The sequence below is a fragment of the Gadus morhua genome, chromosome 12 (genome assembly GCF_902167405.1).
Source record: "Gadus morhua chromosome 12, gadMor3.0, whole genome shotgun sequence".
NCBI lineage: Eukaryota > Metazoa > Chordata > Actinopteri > Gadiformes > Gadidae > Gadus > Gadus morhua.
In genome coordinates, this window is record NC_044059.1 from 13,975,865 (window position 1) to 13,991,911 (window position 16,047).

General features: G+C 41.2%; 1 protein-coding gene across 4 annotated transcripts in view; it reads left to right on the forward strand.

Annotated features, from left to right (window-relative positions):
- The window catches only part of znhit6 (zinc finger HIT-type containing 6), a 121,504-nt gene that overhangs the window by 84,776 nt on the left and 20,681 nt on the right, over nucleotides 1-16,047 (forward strand). For 3 of the 4 annotated variants that reach the window (XM_030372418.1, XM_030372417.1, XM_030372419.1), the window contains exons 6-8: nucleotides 2,561-2,629; nucleotides 6,926-7,006; nucleotides 13,458-13,538. In XM_030372418.1, the coding sequence (XP_030228278.1) occupies nucleotides 2,561-2,629; nucleotides 6,926-7,006; nucleotides 13,458-13,538 (231 nt within the window). The remainder of the gene's footprint in view (nucleotides 1-2,560; nucleotides 2,630-6,925; nucleotides 7,007-13,457; nucleotides 13,539-16,047) is intronic. The other variant, XR_003978880.1, reaches the window with a different exon arrangement.

Here is a 16,047-nt window from a genome sequence, read left to right on the forward strand (position 1 = left end):
GGTGTCTGATTCGCGCAAAAATCTAGTCGCGCTGCGCTATGAACCAATCAGCAGGATCCCTGGCTGATGAGCAGTGTTGCCAGATTGGGCAGATTTCCCACCCAATTGGGCTACTTTTCCCACCCAATTGGGCTACTTTTAACCGCTTTAGGCTGGGAAAATTATCATTGGGCGGGAAATGTACCCAATCTGGCAAAGCTGTCTAACGAACAAACCCGCTCTGCCTGCATTGCCGCTCAGTCTAAGAGACGCAAAGCAGGTGAAATCATCTGAAGGCTAACGAGATTCTAATATTTGCGAATAAACGGTACAATGGAAACATTGGAAACAGAGGACATTGTTCATGTTTAATTACACAAAGCATTCCATTCATTGAGTTACAGTGCTAAGTTAGCGACCAAAGAAAAAGGTAGACCACTTCGCAAAATCGAGATCACCAAAAGTAATGGCAATGTCAGTGTTGTGGGTGCTACATGGTTTGCTAGGTACTCATGGCTTACTGGTAGCATTACTAGCAATCGACTGTATTGCTGGCCCTGTTTTCTAATGAATAATGGCAAATCTCCAACGTGGGCTGTTTATTTTTTCCCTGATGTGAAAAATCTTTTCTTAAAACAATTGTACCTGAAAATAAACATAACTAAATTACAACCAATAACTTCAGTCATTGAGGGCAAAAAAAGGCCCAGATTTTTTTATTTACTTTTACAAATCAATAGTAGGCCTGATTTGACTAATGGGCTTTGCATCCTTTCCTTCTGCCCTTGTAGTCCATTTCAAAGACATGCTGCCCACCAGCTTTCAAATTACAGTGATGCCACTGGTGGCTTTGTATCACATTTATTCACATAACTATCCCTCCCTACTATTTTGTAGTTCACCAAAACACCCTGAAACAACTTGAGTCTAGCATTCTTATGCCACCATACACCAACAGTGCAAGCAGGCCAATGGCAACCAAGCGCGCGGTCCTTCCTCCCTCACTTTAAAAACTACCAGCCGCCACTGATAGCCACCTAAACAGACCTGTTTAGGTGGCTAGGCCAACTACCGTCACCGGAGCAAGTCTGGCTGTTTTCAAAAGCATCTGTCATTACATACAACAAACAGATCGGAAATATCGTAACAGCACGGACGAGAGAAACGTATAAATCCCTTTATTTACCCATTTCTTTGCATATGTTTTCTTTTACTTGTCTATTATTTTGTTTTATTGTATGACAATGTTTATGTGTGAAGCACTTTGAGTCTGCCTTGTGTATGAAAAGTGCTATATAAATAAAGTTGCCTTGCCTTTATTTACGGCGTTATGTTGTGATAGTGTCAATGAAGACCAAATATATATAGCTTCAAATTTACGGCAATACCTGTCTTGAAATTATACAGAGGAGTTATGCTGGTGTCACATACCATTGTTGGGAACGGCAGTTACCGTTCCAGAATGGCATATGCCGTTGCCGTTCCACCTGAACGGCAGTTACCGTTTCAGAACGGCATATGCCATGGTATGTCAGTGGTCGCAACGGTAGTTGCCGTTTCAGAACGGTAGTTGCCGTTTCAGAGCGGCAGTTGCCGTTTCAGAACGCCGTGTAATAAACAAAAATAATTGACAGCTAAACGTTAGGAAGGCCCATGCAAGTGAATGGAGCAGTCTACAGCATTATGAGCCGTGTAATAAGTAAGGGATAATGTATAGAACGCCGGTCATAATCGGGAAAATAAGCCCCGACAGGGCGACGGGTCCCCAGCGTCCCCAGTGTAATCGACGTCTATGGCTCCAGCAAAAACGTATCGAAACTAGAAAGAATTGTATAGCTGTTCTCCAGACCCTTCTGCAGGGCAAACTCAAATCGCGGGTAGAACGTGCGGGGCTACCCAGTCTAGGGCTGTACGGTTTGGACTACAAATTATTTCACTGTTTTGACTTGAGGCGTAGTCGGAAACGGTATTATATCACGGTATGTTTGTTTTATCTTCTTATTTCTATATAAATGCCTCGGCAGGGGTATCAGCCAATCAGCGTTCACTCCCTGAGGGACGTAAAATAACATCCAATTAGCATTTGCTCTCTGCAGTCCATGCGTGTGACAGCACCAGAGACCCAAAACAACACCCCAAATCTAAGGAAAAGTTGTTTTTATATGTCCCGTTTAAGCAATTTCACATCTATTTTGTTTTTAATATTTAAGTTCTTCCTGTATTTCTTGCCACTACATTACAATCTCTAACTGTCCATGCAAGATTGCCCCTTGGCACAGTATAGTACATGGCTCAAGGGGCTGAATGTTTTGTATAGCACACCCAGAAACGGCAAAAGTCCATCCACATGTTTGAATAGTTACTGCCCAAGCAGCACTACAGAATAAGTGACCATTATGTGATATCCATCAGCTGGTGTCCTAATATTGAGTGTATGTCATGGTATCCATGGGGACTTGTGTGCTCATTTTACACACCAACAGGGAGAGAAAAGTTTCGTTAATGTTTGTTGGTCAGACATGTTTGTTGTCAAACTCATAAAATGAGTTTACTCTATCTTCCCTCTGTTCATCCCCTTTAGAGAGAAACGCTTTCTTTGGCACCTGGAGCTCATCTTTCCCCAGAGCAATACACGGTTCAGTGAGAGGAGGTAAGTCAAATTTAGCACATGCATGTTTCTTAACCATCACGAGCATCATGTAACTTGAAGTACAGGCGAGTTACTTGAACCTTATGTTTAACAGTTTGCGGATTGAACACATTGAGCCTACTATTGGGGCGAGTCTTTAACTCATGCCATTACATTTTCATTTTGGAACTTACGATTATAAGTGGATGAGGCTTTAAAGGTGACATATGTTTTCCAACAAGTAAACATAGTACGAGCTCCAGATTATTATTTATTTTTTTAATCTTGCCTACCGCCTCCGTTTCAGCTGTTGCCGTTTGCGGACTCCCGGAGCTCTATCTATATAATAATAATAATAATCATCACGGCCAAAAGCTATGTGCGCCTCTGAATCCTAAAGACTGCGTCTGATGTCTCTGGTACTTCCACAACAAGTAAAGACTTGTAGTGGGGGTTATCTCGGCCATGGTTGAGAAGAATTTGGGGAAAGGAATTTTGGCTTTGACTCTCTGAAGTCCAGATTAGAAAGAAGAAAGGGATTGTACTCCTGGAGCACAATCGGCTAATAAGAGTGCTGCCAGAGCTCCCCCGCCGGAGCTGAAGGACTGCCACCGGAGAGCTCCGGCGACAGTCCAGCAGCTCTGGCGGGGGGAGCTCGGCGGCAGCTCCGGCAGGGGGAGCTCGGCGGCAGTCCGGCAACTACACCGGACTCCCTGCCAGGCCGTCACATGGCAAACGGCCAAATTAGACATTTCTTTTTTGGAATCTCCCTGCTTCTGATATGCTTGAACAATTCTGCCAGCGCTCGTTCGCTGGTCCACAAAAAAAAGCAAAGGTATGTACAGACTTAAAGTTTGTATGCATGTGGCAGCACCAGACACCCAAAATAACACCCCAAATCCCAGGAAAAGTGCTGTTTTCATAATATGTTCCCCTTAAGAAAGAGGATCCAAGTGTCGTTCTACAGTTGCCGGTCTCAGCGTTATATATCGATTAGTGCAGCCAAATCCGAAACATACAATTCTGGCTACACACAATACTTGAGATCATTGGTTCTCAAACTGTGGTACATGTACCACTGGTTGTGTGTGATGCACTATTTAGTATGCAGAGGGATTTAAGAAAAAATGTACAATTAAAAAAATATGTATGATAAACAATGTCTAAATACTAGGACGAATGATAATGTATTAAACATAAGATCATTAAAATGAGGTTTAAAATAAGTTGTGCCTTTCCCGTAATATTTGTTTCAATATCAACCTGTTTAGTAGTCAGGGTTGTAGCGCGCCTAAACATCAAAGATTACAAGCTAAACTGAAGACCAGATATAATCTCTAAATTTATGAAGGGTTCAAAAACGTATGTTCGGGCAGGAGGAGAATATTTCAAGCAGAACTGTAAATAACTGACAGTGAACCGTGCACAGGTATGTGGTGGTATGCGATGATGTTTTTCGAAATGTTTCCATGAAACCATGCCATCTCAAACGTTATCTTACAACCAAAATTAACGGTGCTGAAAGAAAAAACTGGATTAAGAAAACGTGTCGGTACACAAAAGTCACGGTTCGGTACGTGTCTCGGTTTTGAAGTCACGGTACGGTACAGGACGATACGGTTGAAGTTAAGGGGAACATTTAAAAAAACTCTGTCAACAACGGAGAATCTCCGTTGATCAGCAGAAATGAAAACACCAATAAACTTGGTTATGGCATTGGTATTTCTGAATTCCCAGACAGGGATTGTTGAAAATAGTGTTGTGAGCTGGGTTTTGCACAGGGCTAGTTTTTATTCACCAGCAACGGTGATAGTAGCACCTGGATGGTGCCTTTTCAAATGCATGAGCATGTTAAAGTGCTGTACGGAGAGCGGAGCCCTCTACAGAGTTACGGGCTACGTAGCCGGAGAGCCTGTCGGAGATCCTCTCCGTAACTTATCCAATATTTTTAACTATCCTTCGACGCAACGGAGACGGCAAGGACGGCAAGGACGAATACGATTTGAAAAGCTTTGGAAGTTATTTACAACACTGCTTACATGGTTTGTAGTCAACTTGTAAGATTGATCGGGCGGTGAATTGCATTACGTGTCCGACATCCCGACGGAGAACTGCGAATGCTCGAGGGGTCTCCGTAGTTACGGAATCAGGATTAGGGAGTCAGAGTAGTATACTTTGGCTATACGGTCCGGGAGGAACTCCGACTTCATGTATTAAAATCTGCATCTCAAAGCATTTACATTAGCCATGTTAACGCTATGTACGCCACATTTACGCACCGTGGTCCACCTCTGTAACCACCCAGAAGGGCCTGTACCGTGACGGTTCGGTACAAATACGTGAATTGTTACACCCCCTCACCCCTACCACTAAAGCCTACCCTTTAACCCTACCCCTCGCAAATTCTTCCCCTATCAAATGGGAAAACCCATCGACATCAGACATCAGTAGCCGTTGACGTCGTTTACTTAAATAGACCTGACAAGTTTGTTGCCGGTTGTTTTGTGTTTCACAATACCGGCTTCAGCTGTTGTGTTTTTTCTTGCCTGGGTTTAAAACATATTTTTGCTGTCTGAGAAGGCATCAACAATCATATTTTATCAATAACTTTTTCAAAGGGGCCAAAAAAAGAGAGACCCTGGAACATATGGCAATCATTGGCCCATTTTGTTCAACAAAATTGGACATGGTAATATATCCAGTACTGTCATGAAATATCAATGTTGTAAAGTTCTCTATTAACCAAGTTCGCGATAAGCACATAGTAGCGATTTTGGGTGGTTGTGCTTGTTACAAAGAAAATGCCTATGCTAAATTGAAACGGCATAATAATAATAATAATGCGATGGTCATCATTTATTTAATGATTTTTAACATAGAAAACACTTCAATTTGTGGTTTTTAATCCTGTCGTATCTTTCGGCATTCATCCTTCCTAGGATTTTTCTTGATTCTTTATTTTCTCGCAAGGTATTGCAGGAGTAAGTCACAACCCGCGTTTGTTAGTCTGCCCATTGAAATTCATACTTTCAAGGGGTTTTAAGCCCTCCCCCTTGGCCCCTACCCCTCGATAAAATGACAATTGGGACAACGCTACCTTTCGCGTGAACGCGCAAAAGTGAGGGGTGAGGGTTTGGGTGAAGGGGTAAATTGGGAATCAGCGCAAGTCCACGATTCAATTGTCAAATATTACTCATTGATGGCCGACGAGAACAATTGGATGAGAAACCCATTAAGCATTGAAACATCTGAAATGCCAGAGGACTTCACTGTTGGACAGCAGGAGACTTTAACAGAATTATCATGTGACAAAGGTTTGAAGCAAATTCAACAGCCAGGTTGATGCTGAGTCACACCTGAGGCTGAAGCTGACCTCGATAGATCCAGATATTGCACAACTGTGTTCGCAGAGGCAGGCGCCCCCTTCTCATTAGGGGGGCAGTTATGAATGTGCTGGCCGACTTTGATTATTTATATTCAACCTAACATTTCTCAAACCGGTTGTTGGTACACAGTTGTTCTTAATGTAATGACTTGCTGTGTGTTTATTTGTCAGTTATAGTGCTACCCCTTTGTTCAGCTGGTATAAAAGGTTTGAGCACCACTCCCTTACAGTATTGTAAATTTACTTAACTCCAAAGTTTCACTATTCACTTTTTGTAGTTTACAATGGGTACCAACCATGAAATATTTTGCATCACTTGGGTACGTCTTAGCGTTGTGTGACTTGTGGCACCCATTGTAATCTAAATCTTCTATAATGTTGGCAAATGAAACTTCATTACTAAAATCTTTCAGACTAACCCAACGGCAAGCTCAACCTCGCCTATAATACGAGGAACACTCATATTTTCGTAATGGGATATACCAAGATATCAGGAGCGGAGTTTGCTTGATTAGCATTTTCTTTCCGCTAACCGCGGTCAATTGCTTGCAGAGTTACATAAGCCTCGCTCGTGTTCATGCAAGGGCAATTCACTTTTTTTGCACTCTACAAAGATAATTCGGCACAAATTTCAGCGCTGTGAATTTTAGGTTACCTGTGATGTGCCACTGACGGGATTCCCCCGCCGAAGTAGTGCAGAATTCTGTATTTTAAGCCAAAAATGCGTTAAATCCCTGAGTGATTTTTTTCTTTGTTGATGGAACTTGTTTGGAATAAGCGACTCTTTAGAAAACCTTGAAAATCTTTGGGAAGTAATTAAAAACGTGTTTGTAGACAAACTAATATCTTGTATGGATATCTACGTACAAGCTTTTTCTTTTAAGCATAATTTCATTAACCATTTATTTGCTTGCTTGTGATTCTCTTTCAAGGGTTTCTGATGGGCAAACTATCCAGCAGATCCTAACTTCATATGTACATCCTTCAAAGTCAGACCCCGTCAAACGCCAAAAGTAAGCTTTCTACTTATTTTTATTATTTAAACGCAAGCTTTATATTTATCTGTATGACATATATGTGTTAAGGTTAAAGTGCACAATTTAAAGTCAATTTTGTAATTGATTAAAAATAAGCCTAGTTTGTTTAGCAAATGTTTCAAGTGTCTTGTCCCTCCTCATCTCATCACAATACAATTGTTTATGGTTATTTTAATTACTCAGTTCTCACTTTTATTACATTGTTATGGTGGCTGTTCCACCATAACAACTTCCCTTAAATTACTTATTGTCCACACTAGCAGTTCAGGCTCAATTTAGTGCTTAACACACTTTAGTATAAATATCCTAACCTAGATCACCAAAAACTAGCTTTTTAATACATTTAATGTCTCACATTGTTTTACTTGGGAACCGTTGGCCAACTGAACCTTTGCACCCCTAGTGGGTTGAATATACCCCATGTGTTCCTTTGGATCTTCAAGACTAAACTCACTCAACAGAGGCTTTTTCGTTTTTAGCATGTCATTTAGGGGACTTTCAATATCAAATAATCCTCCTAGGAATTAATATTATTCCTATTGCAAACCTTTGATTCTTCCTTTTTTGTCTGCTTTTTTTTACCAGGTAAACTTGTGCGGGTATTAAAAGGGATTTGCCTAGGTCATTACATTATTGAATATTTTGAAATTATAAAATGATTGAAGAGGTTTGATATCTGGGGGTTTGCTGAGGCCCATCAAAACCTTTTCACTTCCTCCTATGAAGCATACACTACAGTTCAAAATTTGACAGTAGGGCCGAGATCGTTTATTGGCCTGTGGCATGTGCAACCGCGACCACCGACATACCATGGCATATGCCGTTCAGGAACGGCATATGCCATGGTATGTCAGAGGTCGCGGTTGCACATGCCACAGGCCAATAAACGATCTCGGAACGGCATATGCCGTTCCGAACAATGGTATATGATACCAGCACGCCCCACCTCCTCCCTATAATTTCACGACAAGTATTGCTGTAAATATAAAGCTATATATATTTGGTCTTTATGACACTATCACAACATAACGCCGTAAATAAAGGGATTTATACGTTACCCTGGTCCGTTCTGTTGTTAGGATATGTGCGATCTATTTGTTGCTTTTGAAATGAGAGATGCTTTTGAAAAAAGCCGGACTTGCTCCGGTGACGGTAGTTAGCCTAGCCACCTAAACAGGTCTGACTAATCGATAAGAGATTTAGAGCTATGACTACAGAGGTCAGGTCTCTATATCTACCAGTGGGTGGCACTGTAGCCTATGGCAAGACATTCATAATTTTTTTCGCTTGTGTTTATCAAGGTGTCGTAGTAGCGATCGATATCAGAGATATAGAGCTATAGTCTATAGCTGTGTTCCAAATCGTTCCCTATACACTCACTCACTATTCCCTATATAGTGTTCAGGATTTGTGCACTAATGTAGGGAACGAACAAACGAGAATTCGGACACAACGCAGAACATTTCTAAACGTCCTTTGCATCAGTGAATGCGCCGGGTATTTGTGTGACGCAGACAGATGCGCCCACATCATGTAAACAAACCGGGCACTCACGAGGAAAGCTGGTGGTTGTATTGATGTTGAATGTTACAAATCCTTGTTCAAGTTTTTTTAAATTAATTTTGAATGTTAAATTTTCTATGTTAAATCCCAAGTAACTAGTTGACATTTCTAATCGAAAGCCGGAGACTCCATCGTTAAATGTATTCGTTTTCTCGGTTATTCAGCTTCTTCTTCTCCGGAAAAACACTACCGCATTGCATTATGTATACGGGAGTAACATGTAGGGAAAATCGTATGTACACACAAATTTTGGGTATTTTAAGGGCACTATATAGTGCATGAAATTAACCACTGAAAATTCGAACACCACTACAAAATGGCGAGCACCCGATATAGTGCACTATATCCATGACAGGGAATCATTTCGAACACAGCTTATGACTACAGAGGCAGGTCCCTATATCTACCAGGGGGTAGCACTGTAGCCTATGGCTAGACATTCATAAATTTTTTCACTCGTGTTTTATCAAGGTGTCGTAGTAGCGTAGCCTATATAGCATATAGGCCAACCATTTTTCCGCTGGCATGCCAATCATGTAAAATGGTAATTAACAGTTTACACTGACACCTACCGTTTTTCCACTGGGATGCCACTCATGTAAAATGGTAATTAACAGTTCATACTGGCACCTACCGTTTTTTCCACTGACATGCCACTCATGTCCTGTGGTATTTGCCAGTTCATACTGGTACCTACTGTTTTCCACTGGCATACCACTCATGTATAAGTACTAGGGATGTGCATTTCTGGCAAAAAATACTATTCAATATTCGCTGAGAAGTATTCGAATAATATTGGAAAATTGGTCAATCGAGAACCCCCCACGCACTCACACAAGCACCTCGGATACACGCACACACAATGACACAGGGAGAGGCTTTTGTGATTTGTATGAAATCAATCTGTTTATTTCAACAACTGCGACATCAACATCAAATTATTTCAACGTGGGCTTAGGCAGATGTCTACATGTGATGCCTAGATGTAAACAGAACGCTATTTATTTATTTTACTGAACACAGCCTGCAGGACGGTGAACTAGACACGTCTTTAGCATATGGAAAAAAAAAATAACTTCACACGGTGTGTCTTTCTGCAAAGTATTTTTTACCAGCATTCGTAGTGTTAATCAACAGAGAAATAGTCCGCCAAAGCATGGACAAAAACATTGACGTCGCTTAGCAACGAGGACGCTGAGGGATTATCAGTCAACTTCACTCCCGCTCTACGCGCATGTCATGTGCAGAAAGAAGCGAGAGCGACAAGAGCCGCAATCATGTCTTGTTGTGCACAAACCTTTTAAATAAGACTATCAAAACGCAGAAGATTTACAGGATACCATCAACTAGCATCCCAAAAAAAAAAATCTGCAACGTTCACTTCATATCAGGTAAGCCTTAGCTAACAAGCTAATCAGTACCGTTGGTTTTATAATAAACACAATTATTGAGTCCTACACATACAGTATGTTCATAATAAACGATTGTAAGCAATAGAGTAATCGCTCAAATTGGAGTAGAGCTAGCTTGAAAGCAAACGTATCTTGTTTCAGTGTTGCTGAGTTGTGTTGCTAAACTTTTGTAACTGTTGTAACTGTTTATAAATGATGCAGGCTTCCACATGCTAGGCCAGTGACATCTAGCCAACCATGAGGTTCTATAATTTCCGTAAATCACTGGAATATACTTTTTGCGTACAGGAGGTATATGATGACTATGCTGTTGGACGCGTGGACTCAATAACTCTGATGTTCCTCTGGTTGCGCTCTTTGAGATTCACCATTTATTGATCAATTCATTCAACAGATCCAAAGGGTGCATTATGGTATGGTGAAAAAAAACAGTTTGCTCATCCAGCCTCACAATCACCTCCACCTGTGCTGTTGAGCTCTAAGAACATATTGTGGGATCCATATGCCATTTGCGCTACCCAGTGTGGAAACCACAAAACACATATCATTGAAATAGCTGTAACAGGCACGGACGTATTGATTTCCTGAATGATTATGGGAGATTAATGTTATGAATACTCTATAGACATTTCAGTTTTGTTGATATTGCGTAGGCCTACATGCGTTTACTGTTGTTGGTGTTGTATGTTAGCCTATATGGAGCAATCTTGCATATTTATGAATTTCCCAGCTCAATAAAGTTCTATCTTTTTATTTGAACTGCCTGTATGTCCTCTTATTATATTACGGTTTGTACCTTGGTTATCAGCTATCATAAAATGGTGTCCAAATGGCTGCATGTGTAAGAAATAGGATTTGAACCAAAAGTTACAATAAAAAAGCTACTGTGCTCGCTCAGACCATTAGACCTATTGCTTATGATGCTAACCATGCTAGCAAACCTTCTTTGTCCATGTAGAAACCCTGTAGAAAACGAGAATATTATTACGTGCACGTTATGCACTCTTCTTTAATCCAGGTCCAGGTGCATGCACTAGGGCGTGGTTTCAGACCTCCATTAGGCGGAAGCAAATTTCTCCTTGATGTTATGATGTGATTGGTTACCTTCCGGAAGACCTGCGAAGGGCAGTCAAGCTCCACCACGCGGGCAGATTTGACCAGGCATATGGGGGCGTGGCAGGAGTGCCTCTACGTAGATGATTTCCCGGAAATGTGAACAATTGAATCGCAAACGTTGTTCAGAGTGTTTAGCGCTCTGCACAGCCACCCCAGACTGTCAGCAGGGAATCGTCGAAATGCATGTACGTCATTATTTGACACTTTAGTATGGTTAAACATGACTATCAATCATTATAACAACGTTTGTAGCGCATAATGGGTCCCCTTTAATATGTCCATGCTTTGGCAGACTATTTCTCAACACTACGAATGCTGGTAACAAATACATTGTAAAAAGGCACACCGGTTGAAGTTATCTTTTTAGCCATAGATTCCATATGCTAAAGACTAGTCTAGTTCACCGTGATGCAGCCTGTGTTCAGTAAAATAAATAAATAGCGTTCTGTTTTCTGCCCACGTTGAAATAATTTTGATGTTGATGGCGCATACAAATCATAAAAGCCTCCCTGTGTCATTGTGTGTGCGTGTAGCCGAGGTGCGTGCGTGCGTGGGGGGTTCTTGATTGACCGATTTTCAAATATTATTAGAATACTTCTCAGCGAATATTGAATAGTATTTTTGCCAGAAATACAACAAACAGATCGCACATATCCTAACAGAACGGACAAGAGAAAGGTATGATCCCTTTATTTACGGCGTTATGTTGTGATATAGTGTCAATAAAGACCAAATATATATAGCTTTACATTTACGGCAATACTTGTCGTGAAATTATAGGGAGGAGGTGGGGCGAACGGCATATGCCAGTGGTCGCAGTGGCACATGCCACAGTCCAATAAATGATCTTGGCATCTCTCAAATTTGAGTCACTTAGAAATGTCATTATTGTTTAAAGAAAAGCACAGTTTTCTTCAATGACGAAGTTAAATTAATCAGAAATACAGTCCAGACATTGTTAATGTGGTAAATGAATATTAGATCTGGAAACGGCAGATTTTTGGTATATCACCTATGGAATATCTCCATAGGTGTACAGAAGTCCATTTCCAGCATCCATCACTCCTGTGTTCTAATGGTACATTGCTTAGCTTGTTTAAGTGTGTAAAAATACTTATGAATAGAACACCCTTGTGCAATTATGTTTTTTTTCTTTGGGACATACTGAGATTATTTGCGGGAATCTTGGCTAGAAAAATATTGTCAAATCCTATGTTTTTGCCATCTGTTCTTTTTGTGATTGCCTTCTACGAGTCACTCAGATGTCACATCCAAGCGGGACCAGTATGTGTGGAGCTCTGTATTGGCAGCTGTCTACTGTGGCATCTAAGGGAAAGTTTAGCTTCTCAGACTCTTATAGTATAAAGCCACGGTGTGTGTGGATGGTGAAGCTCCGTCTCAGCAGTGATATATGTAATGTCGGATGGAGGGTTAGGATTCCAGGACATTTATATTATCGCTACAGTTTGTGGCGTATTTAATATACAATGACGCTCATACACAACGACTACAAACTAATACTACTACAAAATTAAAAAAGTCAGCGTGGGTCGTAACCATGGGGATAACACGCCCCCTACTTTTCTAGAACTCTCAACCGAAAACATATTTTTTTAAATCAGTTTGAATTCCAGCAGAAACAGTGGGTTCACTGGCTCTTTAAATTTGGCGAGCTATAGTATAACACAATAACGTCACCAGTTGCTTTGAGTATCTTCCTCTATAAGTTCATTCCATAGCAGTGTTCCATGTTTTTTCTGTAAAGGATGTCACCATTTCGTGGACTTTCTGTGGTTAGTATCAGCACTGTATATATAACACAGTTGCTACAATAAAAAATGTAGGCTTCTGTTTATCTGCTAAACTCCCTGTCCTTTGCTGTGACAATACACTGTAACCATGGATACAACACTATGGTTGTGGTGACCAGCACTGGTCAGGCAGTCGCCTGCATGCAAGGCCTGAGCCCCTCTAATTGCATTTGGCAGTAGTGTGTGCAATGATGTTACCTCAACTGTAGACTGGATTTACAACTCTTTGCTTAAGTGAACCCTTAGTGACATGGAGTGGACTTAGACACGTATTAATTTATCAAAAAGTTCAGAATCCGATTAACTACCAAGGACCTCCATGGTCCTCTTCAATCCTTGGCTTGTTTTTTCTAGCAACATGCATAAACAACCTGCACAACAAACATAGCTTAATGGCATTAACATTTGAGACACAACACGAAAAAATGAAAAGGAGTAATTTGCAGTTGCTACAACTTGGTTTTTGGAACATGTTTATCTTTTGGGTCAGAGGTGTGTTGGATCTGTGTTGTATTTTTTTTTCAGATTGAAGATGTATGCACAAACCACATTCGATGAAACAAAGGTCTTCATGAAGGTGGAGGGAGAACAAGCTAACTCTCTTAGGTACAGTATTTCAATTAATAGATTAGTGCTGCATGCAGCCCTCAACTATCAAGTTTGATTCTTTCTTTCTTTCTCATTCTCTACAAACTTTGGGACCTATCTCCTTCCTAAATTTTTCACCTAGACTCCATTAAAATGTTAATATTCTGAATAGCTTGGAATCGCGCTGCTTTTCCGATATTTGGATATTTTATACTATATTTTTTATTGATGCCACCTCCCCAACACGCCCCATCAAAGGACAGTGTGGTGGCTACAACAGACTGATAAAACATCTTTAGTAGCCTGCCACAAACGTCAAAAGACCTGAGTGTCCTGAGGAAGAAGAGCTCTGTTTCTTCCGATAGAGGGCATCAGTGTTGTCTGTCCAGTCCAGTTTAATGTTTATGCGCACTCCGAGGAGCTCCGTCGGAAGTCCACCACCAGCTCCATGGTCTTGACGATGTTGTGCTGGAGGTGGTTCTCCTCGGACTATCAGAAGAAGCCCTCCACCCCACCTCTGTACTCGTCCTCACTAATGCAACCCATGAGGGAGCAAGGCATCTGAGAACTGCTGTAGGTGGAACATTCCAGAGTTGATGGTGAAGTCAGAGGTGTAGATGTCGAAAAGAAAAGGTGAAAGTACTGTTTCTTGGGGTGCGCCAGTGTTGCTCATCACCACATCTGACACATACGCACGTACTGTGGCCTGGTGGAGAGGTAGTCTCCAATTCAGGCCACATATCTACCCGTATCGCTGAGTTTCTTCACAATCAGGAGAGGCTGGATGGTATGGAACGTGTGTTTCCCCGGCCTCTCCAGTCGTGAGTAAGCCCTGTGCAGCAGATGATTATGGTGTCGTTCACGCTGAGATTGTGCCTGGTTACTGAAAACTGCAGTAGGTCCATGGAGTCGAACACCAGGGCCTAATGGTGCTTCCGAACCTGTCTTGAAAATCTTTACAATGTGTGAGATCAGTACCACTGGCCTGTAATCATTGACCACTAGTTGAAATGGGTAAAGCGCTAGCTTTCATACCGGGGTATGACATGCCTCAGCCAATTATCGACTTTCTCACCACCATGCATAATCAGACAATTGCAATTGTCCAGTTGACCTGTTGCTAAGCTCCACCCTTAGAACGCAGATGAGCCAATGACATTCCAGCCTCAACTATACTCGGAAATCAGCTCGGACACTCCATTGAAACAGGGAGGAGGCATAATATAACAATTTAATGGTGGATTTATGTTTGTACCAAAAATAAACAGTCGGTCTGCCGAGAGGCTGCATAATGTAGTATATGATAGTCAAATTATGGCTTCAATCATATTAAGCTGTGCATGTAAACGTACGGAGTGTAATTTTTTTTGTGATTCGTTTGTAGGTGTGTCTGGCGGAATAATAATAGCAACACTAATGAATACAATAATGAAGCTGTCTGCTTGGGTCAGGCTCTACAGTGTACCAGGAGTCTTCATCTTTTGGAAGATGTACTGCACATAGCAGACACACCATATGTGTGCCACGAAACCCCCTCATTGATTAGTGGCAGCTGTGCCAGAACAAAACAATAGGTATGCCGAGGGCAGAGTAATTCTTGCCCTTTGCTCATTCACTCTGAACACTTTGTAGAGAACAGAAGTGTGCGTGTTTCTGCACCTAACCAGCCGATCATGAGGGACCAGGGCTCTTGAAGCAATACACTATCCACACAAAGATACTCTTGTTGATGTTGATAATGGTATCGGAGCTTGTACAGCCTAGATGCCATTGCAGAACTTAACTTTCCAGGAGCACGTTTATTATTAGCAGACATTTGCCGAAGACAAACTGCCTTATTCATTATAGTTAGAACTAGAAAATGCATTTCCTGGAGAAAATTCGATGAGTGCTGTAGTACAAGGAGAGGTTGAAATATTTTCAACCTCTTAAATCAAGTGAAGGGATTTGAACAAAAGTTTAAAAGTCTCAAAGGACTTAACAATGTCAACATGCGCACCATTTAAGAAAATGCCAATGGTTGGAAACAAATAAAGTGACAGCTGATTGAAAAGCGCAAAGCATTGCTAAAAATGCAGAAATGTAAAATGAATTTTGTGTGTGTGTGTGTGTGTCTTTAAGAAATACCGAGCAGGTGTGTGATTAAAAAGAGGCCCAATATAGCGGGAAAAAACGTCCAATCTGGCAACACTGCCTGAACGTCCTCCAAAAGCAGCCCATTCCAACAAGAAAAAACGCCCAATCTGGCAACGTCCTCTCGTTCCAGCGTCAACGTAAATCAATGAGACCTACTGAAAACGAAGCTAATGAAACTAAACTGTGGATTCTGAAGAAAGTTAATGATCGAAAATTCCGTTTGGATATTATTGAAGATACAAGTGTGTAGATTGGTTAAATGGTTTGAACGAGGTAAACTGTTGAAAAATGATTGAGTTACGATGTCTTAAGAAGTGCAGCTGAAAACGAAGCCGGTATGAAACTAAAACTGATTCTGAAAAAAAGTTTAAATGATGTCATAATTCTGTTT